Below are 18,941 nucleotides of genomic sequence, written 5' to 3' on the forward strand. Positions count from 1 at the left end.
ACAATAACAACTGTTTAATCCATCCACACTAATTACATTTAAGCAATATTATAATTGTGAATAAAACGCATGTAATGGGAAAGGAGCGCCTCACTTTTTTTTCCCTCACACATTTGAATTTCTTGTGATGCCTGGTCACATACATAGCAAGAAATAGTGGCCTGATTCTTAGCTGGGAACAAAGCAAAACAGAGCAAGTAACTGCTCACATTATGCTGCACTGCAGGAGGGGCAGATGTAAAATGTACAGAGAGATTTAGATTTGAGAAGGACGTGTCCAAACACAAATCTAAATTGCAGTGCAAAAATAAGACTGTCCAGCATGTGTGGGCTACATGCAGAAGCAGCCAGTATTTACCCTCATGCAAACACAATAAATGCATTTGCACCCCCTGCATTGCAGCATGGTTTGTCCAGATGCAGTGTTTAGCGGCCCATACATGGTGCGATTTTTTTACACGATGTGCACGATTTCAATCAATCGTAACGATCAATCGTGAGTTGTTTCTGTGTGTACACGATGCCGATTTGCGTCCCTGCAGTCGTATAGTTGGATCATAGATCTTACTGCAAAACAGTAAGATCTATGATCTTTTGAGTACAATGTGATACACTTCTATGCATCTTGTCCTATGATCGTAACGATCAATCGTACACCATTTGACCACATCGTATGAAGAATTTCAAGAGAAATAGTACAACATATCTCACCAACTTTGAAACGCACAGTGTATGGGGGCCTTTACTTGCTCTTTTTTGCTTTACTTCCAAATCAGAACCAGGCCCAGTGGGTGCTATGTTATCAGAGCAGCACTATGATATCAGTAATACAGAATAGTAAATCTGCCACAACTACATGCAATAAAATAAATACACATCACTTACATTGTATCCGGTCTGATAAAAAATACAATTATACTGTATACTGCACAGGGGCGTCTTAAGAGAGGAGGAGGCCCGTGTGCACTCCCTATGCGGGGCCCCCTCCTCTCTCCCCGGTGGCCGGCAGCCGACTGACACGGCTAGCCAGCCACCGGAGCATTAGTAGACTCCGGGCACTAAAGTGTGCCCGGAGTCTACTGCACATACGCAGAACGCTGGAAAGTGGCCGTGGCGGCCATTTTTCCGGCGCTTTGTGCATGCGCAGTAGTGTCCGGGCACACTCTAGTGCCCGGAGTGTACTGCGCATGCGCAGAACACCGGGAAAATGGCCATCGCGGCCATTTTCTGGTGTTCTGAGCAGCGCAGACACCCGACGTGGGACCACGGACAGGTAAATCTAAAATAATATGGGTGCAGTGTGTGTGGTGCGGGGCCCCGCTGGACCCGTGTGCCCCGCACACACTGCACCCATTATAGATATGCCACTGATACTGCATTACAATAATTACTATGCTAATTAAATAGGGCCTAAGTGTATACATAGTAGATAAAGCTCACTTGTCTCAAACACATGCCAGACCATCCCAATCACTATTGGTCCAATAATGATTTGATCAGGGCATTAACCAAACTTATTGGTGTGTACAGCGGGTGTGGTATAAGAGATCGACAGCTAATAGGTCAACAGGGACAAATGGTCAACACTTTTTTTTTAAACCTAACACTGCCCCTGGTGCCTAACCCTAACCGTTCCCGGGTGCCTAAACCTAACCATAGTCTAACCCCAATCCTAAAACTGTTGAATTAATAAAATCATGTGTGGACCAGTTATGCATGGACCATTAATGTGTGGACCAGTTATGCATGGACCATTTGAACCGATCAACCTTTTGCATGTCGACATATAGCATGTCGACATTTTTACCGTCGACTTGATCTACTAACCGTTACTTTCAGCTGGCGATTCGGAAGATCAGTGTAAATGTCATCCCATTTCTGCACAGTGAGACCCTTAAGAGACAGGATTGCTTCAATGACTAACATATCAGAAATGGCATCTCCCACAGTCTGGAAAGACAATAGAACATCTCCAATAAACACACAGTATAGACACAGATGCACAGTTTGAAGGCATTTTTAAAAGTAAAAGCAAAGCTCATTTTGTGGAGGGAATTTGTAATCTCATGTAATACTGGCCACTTTACTGTAGCTACAGACTCGTGGTTTTAATTGTCAGTACAATCCATCTTACCTGGTTAATTAGATTAATGAGATGTTCTAGTGTTTGAGCAGCTTTTCTGGTTTCCTCAGTGGCTCCCACTTTAGTCAGCTGTTTTATTTGTTCTTCAGCTGTTTTACTAAACAGTACCTGTAAGATTGAGACAACATATAAAAAAAATCTATTTCTATCCTTCCTGCTGCAATAATAGAGCCCATGTAGGAATATGTAAAATATACTAGCCTGCTTTCTGGACCTACTTTCTGCAGCAATATGGAATGGGGGAATTGTACAGTGTGGGGGTGACCTAAAGCACTTTGGTGTACAGTAGAGGTGGAGCATGATTATGTGAATCATGTAATCGACAGTTTTTATGCTTTGACGAAGCTTCTACTCTACACAGATGCTACTAGTAGCATTAACCACTTACTTGGCGTCGATGCATCAGATGCAACCACTCTGTGCCGGGCTTTCCCTGACATGGTCACATCTGATGTGACCAATCAGAAAAACCCAATGGTGGCTGCCGGAAGCCACTAATCTCATAGGGTTTCCCAGCATCTGCTCCTATCCCTTCAACCACTCACATCTCTCTGGGCCTGCCACAGAAGTAATAAATCACCCACAGCTGCCGGAAGCCACTCATCCAGTAACAGTCGGTCTCACTGGGTCTCCTGACATCTGCTTTTTCTACAATCACTCAGGTATCCTTTCCCCAGGCCGGCCACAATGATCAAACAATGGTTTCCGGCAGCCTCAGATGATCTCTAGTCTAGCAATCTGAGTGGGTCTCCTGCAGGTTCTGCTCCTCTCCCATCCAGTCATTCCCGCGGTATCCGGCCAGACACAGATGCCCATAACATAGCCCACCTATGGCTTATTGCAGCCGGTGAGGTTAAAGCTGTCACTGTGCTGTTCCCCAGTCTTTCCCTCTCTCAGGTTCTTACCAGAAACAATAAAATAGGAATGGACCCCCCTCCCTTTCTCACAGGACTGTGAAGCCCTGTGAGTAATGTATGATAGAGTGGAGAGATTGATTTTGTTACACAGTTGCAGGCAACAGAACAATAATAAAAGAAAATGATATAATGTGTTCTATTGTGCCATCATTGATCGCACAGCCCAGAGCGTAATCACAGCCCTAGGTCAGCAAACACTAAAAATAAATAAATTACAGACATACCACACGACTCGGTCGTTAAACGAGCAATTATAAAATGAAGCTAGAAAGAAGCTGGCACATTCAACAATTTTGAACGGTAAAAATAGCGTGAAAGTCAGTGAAAGCATCAACAGGATATACAGTACTGTATATGCATACTTATAGTACAGTACATGATTGTACCTGTATACAGTATGCACAGCAATCATTTATATATTTACCTGTACTGTATTATGAAGAAAAGGAAACTTTGCATAACTTGTTTTATTTTAAATAACTGTTTACTTTGCATACAGTAATTGTGCATAACTTTACAGTACTTTGCATAACTTGTTTCATTTTGCATAACTTTAATTAGAATAATTTTTTATTACTTTGCAAAACTTCTTAGACTTAGCATCTGTTGCATTCTGTACCTTTACATGTACAGGACAATCAGCATAAAAAATAAATAATAAACAGACATTCTAGCCACCAAATCCTTCATCATGTGATGCGTCATCATTGGTGTTATCAGGATCTGTATAGGGCACGGGTAAGGGAGATGATGGCAAGGAAATGGAAGGACTTGTAGGGGTAGGGGTACTTTGTGTAGCTTTCGAGAAGAATCCTGTTAGTGTGGTCTGCTTTGTAATTTCTTTTTTATCTTCATAAATTTCACGATAGCATTGTAAGTGTTCATTCATTTGCCGTTCCACTTTCGGATCCATACACTCTAGTTGTAACATAGCCACATTCACTTTCGAGAACACACCGGCTAACCCCTTCACAGTGAACTTCTTTTGTACCTCTTCCATTCTTTTCTCTTCTCCTTCCTCCTCTTCAAGGTGCTGCTGCGCTTCCAACTCTATTAAATCTTCGATAGTTAGCTCTCCCTCGGCATATACTTCAATATTTTCCACTTCAAGATCTAAATTAAGCACGTTAGCAAGTTGCACAGTTGTTTGATTTATGTCATCAACATGGTCGTCTAGGTCAAACACTTCAACATTATTCACAAGACTTTTTAGGCATTTTTTCCATATGCCTTGCATACAATTTCCTGTCACTTCCTCCCAAGCGGATTCTATGTTCTTTATGCAATTTAAAAGGTTGTATGATTTTCAAATATCACAAAGGGTTTCTTCATCATTTTCTGATGCTGAGACAATTTTTGAAAAAGTTGAGGGCATATAGTATGCTTTGAATGTAGCTATAGCCCCCTGGTCCATTAGCTGTAAGATAGTGTTTTTAGGCATATACACTACCTTTACATCTAGGTTAACATCATCAAGATGCTGGGGGTATCCTGGGCAATTATCAAGCAGGAGGATAATTTTAAAGGGAACACCCTTGTCCAGACAATAATGCTTGACCATGGGTATGAAGTAGTTGGTAAACCAATCCTCAAATAAAGCTGGTGTCATCCATGCCTTGTTATTTGCACGATAGTATACGGGCAGCATGTGCTTACTGACCTGCTTAAATGCACGTGGGTTCTGGGAGCGATAGATGAGCAAAGGCTTTAATTTAAACCCAGCGACACTTCCACCCAGCAACAACGTGACCCTGTCCTTAAAAGCCTTGAAACCGGGCATTGTTTTAGCTTCTTTGTGTATGTAAGACCTTTCGGGCATTTTCTTCCAAAAAAGTCCTGTTTTATCCACATTGAATATTTGTTCCCGGACGGTAGCCTCGTTTCTTGAGGATTTCATCAAGTTGGTCAACAAAGTTTTCAGCTGCTTCTACGCCAGCACTTGCTGCCTCACAGCTTGAATCTCTGACTAAACCGTTGAAACCATCCATGGCTTGCCTTAAAATGTTTCCATCAATTCATCCTCCTCACGTGTCTTCAAAGTTTTATAGATACTGTGTGCCTTGGCTTGAATTATTGAAAGGCTCAGTGACATTTTTTTTTTTTGCATATGGTCATCAAACCAGATCGCCAGTAAGTTTTCCATTTCATGAATGAGGCCTTTCCGCTGCCTAGTTATTATGGCTTTAAATCCTGTTGATGCTTTCACTGCCTCTTTCACTTTATCTTTATCCTTCAAGATTGTTGAAATGGTTGAATGTGCCAGCACCAAGTCACCTGTTATCTCTTTAAACTTTCTTTCCAGCTTTATAATCGCTTATGATCTTCATTTTCAAGTCAAGATCAATAGCCTTCCTTTCCTTTGCGCTCATTTTCTTTGACTTCTCCTTCTCCGACATCTCTCCGATGCTGAGACGCCACACACGCTGCCTGTCGCTTTAGAGTCAGGGCGGGTTGTAACTCCAACGGTCGCTAAGAAGTCAGCGCGGGTTTAAGTTCAAGGCATACGGTAACGCGCGGGTGTGATCGTAAGTGTGAACGGTCGGTAAACAGGTAGGTTGTTAAGTGAGGACTGCCTGTAATGAAATTAGCGTTAACTAAGTTTTATATATGCTCTAAATAGTTTTAAAGTTTTTGAAGTTCTAATACAAATTGTCATTTTCTTTTTAAATTATTCTGTATCTAAAAAAACTTACTTTTTTTGGATAAATATATGTTGGATGAGTTCAAAAGAGATATTAAAAATATTCAGTCAATAAATATAGACAATTTCTGAGACATTTTTACAATAAATATTCATCAGTTAACTGGTTAATAGCCAAAAGGTATTTGTAAGGTTTCCAATGTATTGAAACACAGATCTACCAAATTGGAACATAATACAATCTGAAAAAATTTACAGTTATTGAAACAGCTAAAACGGTCAATGAAAAGAGTAACAATGACTATTACTAGTCATGTTTTACAAGGAAAATGGCATTTGCAAAAACACAAATGGCTATGAAGCCCTACTTAAATGCACTTATAAAACAGGCCACATCCATTTGTGGCATACTTTTTCTTTTTTTTAAACGCAAATTACAAAATATTTAGCAAAGACAAAAATAAATATCATGCTTATTTAACGCAACAAAAATCATACAGTATTTTTTTCTGCCTCCAGCTGGTATATCTGATTTCATGAAAAAGGTCTTTTCAAAACACCTCCAGATATTCCCAGGGATGTATAACTGAGTGTGCGGATAAACACAAAGGAGATTGGGTAGTATTATTTTAACGTGGTTGACCAGGCTACCGTCTTCTATTGCTTCATGGTTCAGTTCTCTCACATGCCTATTGTAGGTGTTTTCAGAGGTAGACAGGGTCAGGTACGCAGCAAGCTACAATGCACTGAGGCCCTCATTCAGACCCACTCGCAAGCGGGTCGATGGTGGGGCACTGCGCATGCGCAAGCCCTGGAGCAAGTGAGAAATTAACTCGCTCCGGGGCTCACTACAAACGGGGAGGTTGTCGATGTTGATCGACAGCTCACCCCGTTTTGTAGGCGGGGAGAGAGGGTGGCAGGACAAACAGGCGTTTATGAAGGAAGGCCTGCCGCGTGTGGGCGGCCTTACTGACATCACTCGTAATGTCAGTAGTGAGCTTCCTGGGGCTTGCGGCAGACGAGAATCTACCACAAGTGTCTCTATGACCCCGACGTGGGTTGACCGGTTGGCCTTCTTTGAATTACTTTTGGTAGGTACTAACCACTGCATATCAGAAACACCCCACAAGACCTGTAGTTTTGGAGATGCTCTGATCTCGTTGTCTAGCCATCATAATTTGGTCCTTGTCAAAGTCGCTCAGATCCTTCCTGACTGTTCACTTGTTGCCTAAAATATTCCAACCCTTGACAGGTGCCATTATAATGAGACAATGTTATTCACGTCACCTATCAGTGGTTTTATTGTTGTGACTGATAGGCGTATATTACACTTGTGCCAATTTAACAACAGGCCCGAAAAGTGTCTAAAACTTAGGTTTTTTTACAAGCATCTTGGAGAAGCAGTGAGCATCTGTCAAAAACAGGTGCATATAATTTATGTATAATGAGACTTTGTTAGCCAGGTCTCCCAATATTAACCCCTTAATATATGTGTCTGACTTTATGAAGCAGGCTAAGGGCTCAATGATCAGTGCACTGGAGCAGAAAACAAGCCCAATACTGCCACTACAATTATATACTGTTATGGTGCCCATCCACTAGCAGACATGAAAACGACTGCACGATTACGATCGTGTAATCGTGCAGTAGTTTGTCAGTCCGTGATGAACCTGCACTGAACGAGCCGTCGTTCAGTGCAGGCTCATCAATCATGTGCAAACATGCTCAACCTGACGTTTTTGACAGGTTGACCAGCATGTTTTCACGATGATAGATGTCTAAATGACCAGCGGGCACGCACATTGCTGGTCGTGTTAGACATTTTTGCAAACGATTTATGAACGACTGAACGATCGTTATCGTTCAACTTAATCGTCTAGTGGATGGGCACCTTTAGTATACTGGTTGTATGCAAAATGCACTAAAAACATACCAATGGGACATTTGCTTCCATCGTTTAAGATGCACTAGGCCGGCATAAACAGGATTTTGGTACTTACAAATAAATCCCTTTCTCCGATTACACAGGGGACACTGGAGTTCAAGACACTGGGGTACAGACAGTGGTAGAGTAGAGCCTGGCACTTTAAATAATTTATGTGTGACTGGCTCCTCTCCCACTATGCCCCATCAGCCCCAGTTTAAGAACTGAGCCCGAGAGAGGAGACAGAGGACAACAAAAAAACGAGGAGAAGAAGACCACAGAATGGAAAAAGACCGAAAGAAGGAGAACAGAGGAATCCACTGCAGGGAATCATGCAGTCACACAACCATAGAAGGAACCAAACAACTGGCAGGTACGCAGCGCTGGGCGGGCGTCCAGTGTCCCCTGTGGAATCAGAGAAAGGGATTTATCGGTAAGTACCAAAATCCTGTTTTCTCCTTCATCCACTAGGGGACACTGGAGTTCAAGACAGTGGGGACGTCCCAAAGCCAACCTCCCGGGTGGGAAGCGCAGAGAACATACCGACCCTTAGGTCAACCGAAACAGGGACCGCCAAAAACCAGAGTTTCAACAGAAAGGCAAGAGCTGAGGATCAAGTGTCATGAGCCAGGGAGATAAATCAGAACTCCCTGCGGAACAGACACAGAAATTTCACAACTTACAGCGTAAATAGAATGGAATAAGCGGCTATTCAAAACGCTGTAAACTCAGCTAAAAACAGACCAAGCCTGACTGTTGGGAGCAGAGAACTCCAACCCAAATCCATATGAGAAGGGCAGTAACCCGAGAACAAAACTCGAGAAAACTGGACCAGATTCGGAAACAGAAAGCTGCAACAGTCGCAGATAGCAGAATACCAGCACTGTTGGACATAATCATAAAGATACAAGTATAACGATACCAATCTACAGAAACACAGCTGATGCTGTCCACAGACTCCTAATAAAGAGTATGCAGGGAGGCAAAAAACAAGAGATATGGTAAGAACTTACCTTTGTTATCTCTGTTTCTACGAAGTCCATAGGGTCCACAGGGTTGACCTTGGGGGTATAGCTGGATCTGGATCCATGGGCACCACGCAGTTAAAGCTTTAGCTGCTCCCAGGATGCACTTGGGTCCGTCCTCCTCTATACCCCGCCCCCGAGCCACAGCACCTCAGTTGGTAAGCAGCCAAGGCCGGAGGAGGAGACTAAACAGAGAGAAGGAAGACTGGAACACACAAGAAACCATACTCACAGAAATGGGAGACGGAAAACCGGTGACCCGCCACACAGCCCATTTGAAGCCAGGTGCGTCAGGGCGGGTGCCCTGTGGACCCTATGGACTTCGTAGAAACAGAGATAACAAAGGTAAGTTCTTACCATATCTCTTGTTTTCTACTTCAGGGTCCATAGGGGGTCCACAGGGTTGACCTTGGGGATGTCCCAAAGCAGTTCAACTAAGGGCGGGGACGCTCCTGTGCTGAAAGGAGCACCCGGCGCCCAAAGGATGCATCCTGAGAGGCGAAGGTGTCAAACGCATAGAACCTCAAAAACGTTTGAGTTGAAGACCAAGTGGCCGCCTTACACAGCTGAACAGCAGAAGCGCCACGTCTAGCAGCCCAAGAAGGACCCACTAACGAGTGGAATGAGCCTTAACAGAGGCTGGCACAGGTAAACCCTCCTGTGCATAAGCCTCACAAATAACGGAACGAAGCCAACGGGCTAACGTTTGTTTGTTGGCAGGCCAACCCCACTTATGAAAACCAAAGAGGATAAACAAGGAATCGGACTTCCTAACCGAAGCCGTCTGGTCCACATAGATTCTAAGCGCCCGGACCACATCTAAGGAAGTCTCACCAGCTGAAAGATCAGGGGACTGAAAAGCTGGCACAACAAGTTCCTGATTAATGTGGAACTTCGAGACCACTTTGGGCAAAAACTCAGGACGAGTGCGGAGCACCGCTCTGTCCTGGTGAAAAATCAGGAAAGGAGGGCGACAGGAAAGCGCCCCCAATTCAGACACCCTCCTGGCCGAAGCAATTGCCAGGAGAAAAACAAACAGTCTTAAATGTTAGCCACTTGAGCTACACCGACTCAAGAGGCTCAAACGGAGGACCCTGCAGGACCCGTAGAACCACCGCCAAGTCCCAAGGAGCCACAGGAGGCACAAAGGGAGGCTGGATCCTGAGAACACCTTGGAAAAAGGTGTGACCATAAGGCAGTATTGCAATCCGCCATTGAAACCACACGGACAAGGCGGACACATGAACCTTCATAGATGCAAGGCGTAAGCAGAGGTCCAATCCTGATTGAAGAAATTCCAAGATCCTAGAAACTCAGAACACCTGAGGATCATAATGTCTGTACTCACACCACTGAAAGTAAGTGTGCCACACCCTGTGATAAATCCGTGCTGAAGCAGGCTTGCGTGCCCTGAGCATGGTACCAATAACCGAACTGGAGAAGCCCAGAGACCTCAAGACGGCTGTCTCAAGAGCCACGCCGTCAAAGTCAGCCGTCAGGTCCCGACGCTGAGGAAGAAGGTACGGCGCGTCGATGGAGAGGCTCCTGAGATCGGAGTACCAAGGACGTCTGGGCCACGCCGGAGCCACCAGCACGAGCGTGCCGCCGTCCTGCTTGAATTTCCGCAGAACCCGAGGAAGTAGGGATATCGGAGGAAACAGATACGCCAGGTGAAACGCCCATTTCACCGACAGCGCCTCCACCAGACTTGCGCCTGGCGTCTCTTGTCCTTGACCCGTAAACGGCCAACTTGTGATTGTGACGGGAGGCCATCAAGTCCAGCTCCGGCAGTCCCCACCTGTCCACGAGTAGCTGAAACACCTCTGGGTGAAGCGACCATTCCCCGGGATGCACGTTGTGACGGCTGAGGAAGTCCGCTTCCCAATTGAGGACTCCGGGAATGAAGACCGCCGAGATCGCTGGAATGTGACACTCCGCCCAAGTCAGGATGCGAGACACCTCCGGCATCGCTGCCCGACTGCGAGTTCCGCCACCGTGGTGGCGTTGTCGGACTGCACCTGTACCGCCCTTCCGTGAAGAGCGGGACCGGACGACTGCAGGGCCCTGTATACTGCCCGCAGTTCCAGGATGTTGATGGGGAGAAGTGCTTCTTCCGCAGACCAACGACCCTGGAGAGACAATGAGCCGATCACTGCCCCCCAACCCCGGAGACTGGCATCCGTCGTGAGCAGGACCCAGTCCGGGATCCAAAAGGGGCGCCCCTCGACCAGATGAGCTGTCTGAAGCCACCAAGCCAAAGATTGCCGAACCTCCGGAGACAACACCAGCACCTGAGAGCGGATCCGGTGAAGTAACCTGTTCCATTCCGATAGAATCAGCCCCTGCAGGGGCCGGGAATGGAACTGGGCAAATTCCACCATGTTGAATGTCGACACCATGGACCCCAGAACTCTCATAGCTGAATGGACCGACAGGCGGCAACTACTCAGGCAACTGCGTATCCGCAGCTGTAGGGAGGCGACCTTCTCCGGAGTCAGGAAGATCCTTTGCTGACGCGAACCCAGCAGGGCTCCCAAATGAACCATCCGCTGTGATGGAAACAGGGAGGACTTTTTCAAATTTATCAACCACCCGTGTGCTTGCAGGCAAGCGATCGTCAGGTGGAGATGTTGAAGCAGTACCTCCGGGGAGCTCGCCAGCAACAGGAGGTCGTCCAGATACGGCAGCAGCCGTACATTCTGGTTCCGAAAATGTGCGGCCATGACCGCCATAATCTTCGTGAACACCCTCGGTGCCGTGGAGAGACCAAAGGGTAGCGCCCGGAACTGATAGTGATGTTGAAGGATAGCGAATCTCAGATACTGCTGGTGCGAAGGTGCTATCGGAACATGGAGGTAGGCGTCCTGGATATCCAGGGACACCATGTAATCCCCCGGTTCCATCGGCAGAATGATGGAACGTAACGTTTCCATCCTGAACTTGGGAACTCTGAGGAATTTGTTCAGAGACTTCAAGTTGAGGATAGGACGATGAGAACCATTGGGTTTCTGCACCAGAAACAGAGACTAATAATACCCCGTCCCTCGTTGTGATTGAGGAACGGGAACAATGACCCCTGCCTTCAGCAAGGACTCTATAGCCTCCTGAATCTGTAATGCCTTGGTCTTGTCCTGAGGACTTGTGCAGAAAAACTGGTGGGCTGGTCTGTGCCGAAAAGACAGGGCGTACCCCTGGGAGACCACTTCTCGAACCCAGGCATCCGTGGTGGTATTGTGCCAGCACTGGGCAAATAGAAGAAGTCGGCCTCCCACTCTGAGGTCCCCCAGAGGGAGGCCCGTCCCATCAGGCCACAGGTTTATCTTCCTGCTTGGAAGAAGGGCGCCGAGCACTCCAGGCTTGCTTCTTGGGTTTAGAGGCAGTCATACTCGCCGACTGTCTCGGGAAGCACTGACCTTTTGCCTTACCCTGAACCCGAAAGGAACGAAAAGCCGAACTCCGAACCTTAGCAGACAGTGCCGCCGAAGGGAGGAAAGCCGACTTGGATTTAGCCAGGGTATCCACTATTTTGTCCAAGTCCGGACCAAATAGTAATTCCCCATTGAAAGGTAAGGCGTCCAGGCCTTTCTTTGAATCAGAGTCCGCTCTCCAGGACCGCAACCATAAGGATCGGCGGGCAGACTCCGCTGCAGCCGATACCCGCGAAGTCAGCAGACTAGCACCTAAAGAGGCTTCCCCAATGTAAGAAGCAGCGTCCCTTATCTGTCCCAACAACGCCCTCTGGACATCCGGAGCGTCGTCCAGGAAGGTATCTTCCAATGCATTGGCCCACCCCTCAATGGCCTTGGCCACCCAGGAGATGGCCATGGACGGTCGGGCCACCACCCCGGAGAGGGAGTAAATAGACTTTAAGCAAGTCTCAACTTTCCTGTCCGTGGGATCCTTCAGCGAGGATATAGACGGTAATGGTAAGGTAGCGCCCCGAGTTAAACCGGTGACATGGGAATCCACCGCCGGTGGAGTTTTCCATTTTTTACAATGTGCCTCAGGGAAGGGATAATTAGAAGCCAACCGCTTCTGAGGAAGGAATCTCTTACTGGGCGCCTGCCAAGCTACCGCCATATGATCCGTCAACTGATCCAACATGGGAAACACCACAGAAGCCACCTTAGTTTTTTTTAAACTAGGATACTTCGACTTAGGAGCCGGTGCCTCATCCTCTATAAGAAGAATGGCTCACACCGCCCTAACCAGTGCTCGCACATTAATTGGCGACTTGGTATCCATTTCCTGGACCGAGGCGTCCGAGTCAGTGTCATCAGGGACCTCCCCATCATCTGAGGAACCCTCTGAGTCCGATACCTGAGCCGCCCGCGCCATGAGTGGGCGCTTTGAAACCCTAAAAGGCATGTCAGTCTGCAACATTGACTGAAAAGCCGAGGATGCGGCCGCCAAATTTTGCACGGAGTTGGAGAGCACATCCACCCAGGGTGGAGGAGTCGCCATAGGGGCCTGAAAAGGTACCACAGGCTGCTGCGGCACAGGGGAAGCCTGTATATACATAGGCAACCCCGTATATGGACCCACAGACAGACCCAGGAGGACTCCGCAATAACTGCGGGACACCCGGGGAATGGGGGATGGTTGGCTGGGATAACGCCCTGGGTAGGGAGAGCAGTCGGGACCGACAGACGGTCCGCAATAGACACCAGCACTTGAGAAAACATCGCCCACGGTGGTTCCTGCGTCAGAGAAGGTCTGGATGGGCCAGGAGCCACCTGGCACCGACTACACAGGCCATTCTGTGACAAATCCTCCCTATCCACTCCTGCAGAACAGCGTCCGCAGGAGGCCAACACCGGAGCCACTGAGCGCTCAACCTCCTCGTCTGACATGACAGAATATATTATATAGACAAAAAAATATATATCTAGCAACAGGGCAGAAGTAAACGCACTCACCGGTGTGTTGAACAACAGCCCATAATATGGCACTGTGTAGCACACGACTGTATGTGACGGACCTCACAAATACGTGATTTATATAGGTGAGGTCTGTAGAAACGCCCCTCCCCCACACACCTGTAGGGCTTGTAGAAGTAAAGGAACAGGTATAAGCTGACAGTAAGTGGAAAATAAGCACAGACAGGCAGCACTAGCAAAAGTCACATACCATGCAGAGAAGATATACTCACTGCACCTTTTCACCACAATCAACCTGCCCAGATTCAGTGTCTGGGAGGGCTATAGTGCTGTGTACGCTGTCCTTAAATCGGGGGAGAGGTACACAGGGGGACCGGTCCGCGTGCTCCCTGAGATCTGCGTTGCCACAGAGAAAATGGCCACCAGAGACCTCAGAGGAGGAGTGGCCGAAGAGTCTGCAGCTCAGCGACGCCAGACTGCGTGCTGAAAGGCGCGCTGAGCTGAGGGGAGGAGCCGCAAGACAGGGAAGGCTTCCTCCCCTGGCTAGTCTATTAACCCCAGGGCTTGCCGGCTTCCCGCTTGCCAATATATCCCTGGTGGTCTAGTGGTCCCACGGGGTATTCCTCCTCAGAGGGGGAGCCCGCCGCCACCGCTAGCAGCCCCCGGTCTGTCCCCTAGGACCGGGGGCAAAGGACTGCATTTGCAGGCAATACCCGCGAGCCGCCGCTAATCGGCGACTCGCGGCTTACCTTATCCCCGGCGACTCCGGCAGCAGTCCAGGGAGGTACCCAGAGTCCGGCTAGTACGGACTCTGGCCCCCCCGCCGCGATCCCCAGTGCAGTACTGGCGTCGCGGCGCCAGCGGGGAAGGAGAGCGGCAGCGTGGGCGTCTGCATAGACAGCCCGTCGCTGCCACACTAGAGAGCCTCTGTTTAAAAAAATCTAACAGGCTCCTTTTTTTTTAAATAAAAAACTTTTGGGGGCTGCTCCCCGGCGCAGGTGAACCGACTCCGGCCGGGCACCAACTCAAACTGAGGTGCTGTGGCTCGGAGGCGGGGTATAGAGGAGGACGGACCCAAGTGCATCCTGGGAGCAGCTAAAGCTTTAACTGCGTGGTGCCCATGGATCCAGATCCAGCTATACCCCCCCCAAGGTCAACCCTGTGGACCCCCTATGGACCCTGAAGTAGAAATCAATGCCGAACAGTCACCATGAACCATTCTGGAGGTCCAACTACTACAAAGTTGTAAAGCAGCGGAAGGAAGAGACCATAGAAGTCTCCAATGAGTGGAGATCACTCTGGGAGTGAGGCCGAGGCAGCTTAGAGAGGATTGAGATTACAATACCTTTCAGGGGGTCAGACAGCAGAACAACCCATTCCGAAAACAGAGTAGAAAACTGCTACTGAACACCTGCGGCTGAAAAGAAAATCACAGCCACAAACTCCAAAACAACAGACAACTTCCAACATGATGGAAGAGCGTAGTCAGTACCAACTGCTGGCCTGAACAGAGTAGGAAACAACCAGGATACCCTAGTAGTTAAAGAGCATGGATGCATCAGCCACCCAGGGAGAGCTACCAATATAGGGAAGCATCCCATACAGCAAGGCTAGAGCACTAGGACAACCCTGAAGGTGCCAGTCAGGTACCCGTCAATGTGATTAAAACATCAAGATACTGAATAGAATATCCACCAGGCTCCCTGCGTAGGACATAGTAACTGTCACACTTTAATGTAAAGATGTGCATTAGACCATAGAAGCGCTTCAGTCCATAACCCCAACAGATTCCCGTAGAATAGTGTCACTAATCTTAATGTCGAAGCTATGCACCAGGGAAGCTCTAAAGTGTAGAGCCAACTGATTAAAAGAGCAGATGGCTGCTAGGACCGCAGCTAGGGTGCATAAGGGAGAATAACGGTTATGCAATGTCAGGTTGAGCATTAGCGGGGTAAGCCTGCTTACCTGTGAGCGTCCAGAAGCCCTCTGGGCGCTATGTAGAATGTCACTGACCTTTTCCATTTCACAGCAACCTGCCCAGTCAGGTATAGGGAGTAGCTTCAGTGCTCCACAACACGGATTTTAGTCTGGAGATGTTGCAGTAGAAAACACTGTATAAACTAGCAAAATGTTAGTGGAGACAGGAAGGTCGTACAACAGGACTCTATACCTGAGCTTGTTATATTAGGGATGTGTATCCATATAGAATTATACATAGTCATATACCACAAAACGGTTTGCTAGTGTAAGTATCAGTACATTAAACACTTATAATGGTGTTTAATTGGGTTAAAAACCAGGTTTTTGACAATTATTAGAAAATATTCATACAAGGAATGGGAATATATCAGTATATATACACACGTACATACAAATAAACATAGTTGCATGAGAAGGCAATCTCTTTGAAAGGAAGAGCGGTGCCAACACAGCAAGTTTACTTGTCGGACTTCTGCACCGGGAGATCAGCATGCTATATCTATAGATATGTCCTGCACCAGGGGCATGCTATACACATATATATATCCTGCATTCTCAGTGTCTTATAAGTTGCTACCAAGTGCAAAGTTGAACTAATCATAGAGCACCCTAAAGGGGGGCACCATAGAAAGGGACTGACAAGAATAGAACTATAACCCCAGGAGGATGTAAGTACATATCTTTATATACATGTGTGTACACACAAGAAGGCCCCAGTAATGCATAGGGTTCATAATAGAAGCAATGCCTTAGGGAATTGTGTCTATCACTATGTAAGCAGCAGAACATGACTAGTCTATAGAGCCACTATAATATATATATATATATATATATATATATATATATATATATATATATATATATATAGTAATCATAGGTTTATACACACACCCACATACAGTTATCGTACCAACTACCGCATTAGGAGAGGCCAGTCTCCAATCGCAGAATCTTTCTTTTAAATATACACATACACACACACACACACACACACACACACATCTACATATACACACACACAACACGTACATATACATGTGTTGCAGAAGTGAAGGGTAGAAGATTATACCACGCTGTGTGCGCAAAATGTCCATGCTAGCCTGGAAGAGTCTCGGCTACCATAAGCTGCCCCCTCAACAGAACCGCATAAAGCGGAGTCTTAGTGCACCCGCTAAGCGCGATGCTGGGGGAGGGGCAGCAATAAACTAGACATGTCCATCAGTGCAGCAGGTGTTAGGGCAATGAGCTATATTGCTGTGGAGGACGCCGAAGTAGCTAACGCCGGAGCGTATACATTAAAGCACCGCCTCAGCAGACTAACAGCTACGCTGTTAAGCCACTAAATATAAGCAGGCTGCCTCAGTGCTACTGGCGCTGTACCTACTGTGACAGCTCCAGCGCTTTCAGTAAGAGACAGCGCAGTTAGCCGACTGTCACTTACCTGTCATACAGCGAACGGAGCTGCAACACACATCTTCCCATTGTGGGGGCAGGGTAGGCGACCCGGACTCAGCCGGCTACACCTGGCGGCGGGCCCCGTACTTTTATTATCTCTCCTGAGCGGGAGTGAGTCAGCGCTGCGCGACGGACCCCTCTTAATAAAAGAGGGAGTTGATTATACTGCCCTAAAGAGGGAAGCGGGGCTCTCTTTCAGGCGCTGGTCCGCGCTGCATACATCAATGTGTGTAGGCGTCGGGACACGGGGAGCGATCACGAGTGAAAACTCGGCTCCTCACAATCATAAAAGAATAACTCTCCTGCTAAGCAGGAGAGGAGAGCATCAGCTGATCCTGAAATGACTGCCGGCTATGCTCCGGCAGGATTTCAATGTGCTGCTGCAGAGCATACCCCCTCATGAGGGGGGAGAGTCAGTTACAAATGGCGCCGCTGTGCAGGACGCGCCATAAGTGTACGGTTTAGGGCGGGTCTCAAGCCGGGTCCATGCTCTGATTAAGACAGTGGAACTTATTAGCCATGGCTGCCCGCCTTACAAACCCCGGGAGGGCAAGCAGTGGCGGGTCCGATGACTCCATATTTGTGTGTGCCCCCTCCTCAGGGTCACCGGACACAGACAGCAGTAGTCGTGGCGGTGCCCTTCACGGAGGCTCCCACGTAGCAGGCAGACTGCCACAGTAAGCAGCATGCCTGTCCTCATGCTTGTAAATAAAAACAATTAAAATAAAAAAATAAAAAATATGACAAAGGCTGGAGACAGCCTGATGTGCAACCGGCTCTCTCGGGCACATTCTAAAAACTGGGGCTGATGGGGCATAGAGGGGGAGGAGCCAGTCACACTTATAAATTATTTAAAGTGCCAGGCTCTACTCTACCACCATCTATACCCCACTGTCTTGAACTCCAGTGTCCCCTAGAGGATGAAGGAGAAAGCCAGTAAATTGGTTGCCATGATTTTAGTGCAATTATGCTCTTTTTGAAAAGTGAATATAAAAGGAAATATGCTACAGGTATTTCCTACATTTCACTTTCTAAGGGTAGGCATCTGATTTTTTCCATTCTCTCTCGCCAGTAACTGGACACATTCCAGCATCTTAACAATTTGATATGGTCCCTTACACTCTAATAAAGTCAATTACATTGCTCTGTCACTCATTTTTATGTTGCTTAAGCTGGGCATACACGCTACAATTATCGGGGCGATCCGCCCGATATCCGTGGATCGCCCTGATAATTGTAGCGTGTTAGAGCGACCAAGGGTTAAATATCACTGGGTCGGGCATGCCGGATCTATCAGCATGCCCGCCCGATGCGATATTTGGGAGTTAAAATGTCAGCCGCATCGGGCAGTGTATGCCCGGCGGCAGCCAACAAACATTTCCTGTGTTCCTTCTCATGGAAGGAACAGGGAAATGTCTCTTCCCCTGGGGAGCGGAGCGCAGATGTCTGGGCTAATACACTGTGAGATATCTCACAGTGTATGCTGCAGACATCTGCGGGCTGACAGGCTGCCAGATAAAATGTCTGTCGGTCTGACAGGCATTTTATCTGGCCGTGTATGCCCAGCATAAGCAATAGTTCTACATGAAATTCTGAAAAATTAAGTCTGCTTCATTTTTAACTTACTGTTCCATGACCGTTTGCCTCAAAATAAACCCCGATGTCAAACTCTTGCGCTTTATGGTGCAAATGTTTTACACCTGTTTTTGCACAGTACACAGGAACCTATTAAAAAAAAAAAAATAGAATAAATAGATATCCTAAAATTTACTGTACTGACATGGTAATGACAAAAATAATTATCTACAGTACTCAAAATATGCTACTATAAACAAAAATTAAGAGCAGGTAAATGAAGCCGTAAACATCCTGGGTTTGAATACTACACACTTTTGGCAACAAATAGTAACAAAACAATTGTGATTTTTTTTTTATAGGTTATGAGAATCACAGAGCAAAATAGTGCCAATAACACA

The 18,941-nt window shown here is 47.1% G+C and overlaps 1 protein-coding gene across 1 annotated transcript in view; it reads right to left on the reverse strand.

Moving 5' to 3' along the window:
- PGM3 (phosphoglucomutase 3) overlaps positions 1–18,941 on the reverse strand; it is a 38,971-nt gene that overhangs the window by 1,757 nt on the left and 18,273 nt on the right. Inside the window, exons 9-11 of the mRNA XM_088471821.1 lie at positions 18,592–18,690; positions 2,135–2,251; positions 1,828–1,950 (exon numbers count right to left, since the gene is read on the reverse strand). Of these exons, the coding sequence (XP_088327947.1) occupies positions 1,828–1,950; positions 2,135–2,251; positions 18,592–18,690 (339 nt within the window). The remainder of the gene's footprint in view (positions 1–1,827; positions 1,951–2,134; positions 2,252–18,591; positions 18,691–18,941) is intronic.

Source organism: Taudactylus pleione, unplaced genomic scaffold (assembly GCF_031769625.1).
Source record: "Taudactylus pleione unplaced genomic scaffold, aTauple2 ptg000015l, whole genome shotgun sequence".
NCBI lineage: Eukaryota > Metazoa > Chordata > Amphibia > Anura > Myobatrachidae > Taudactylus > Taudactylus pleione.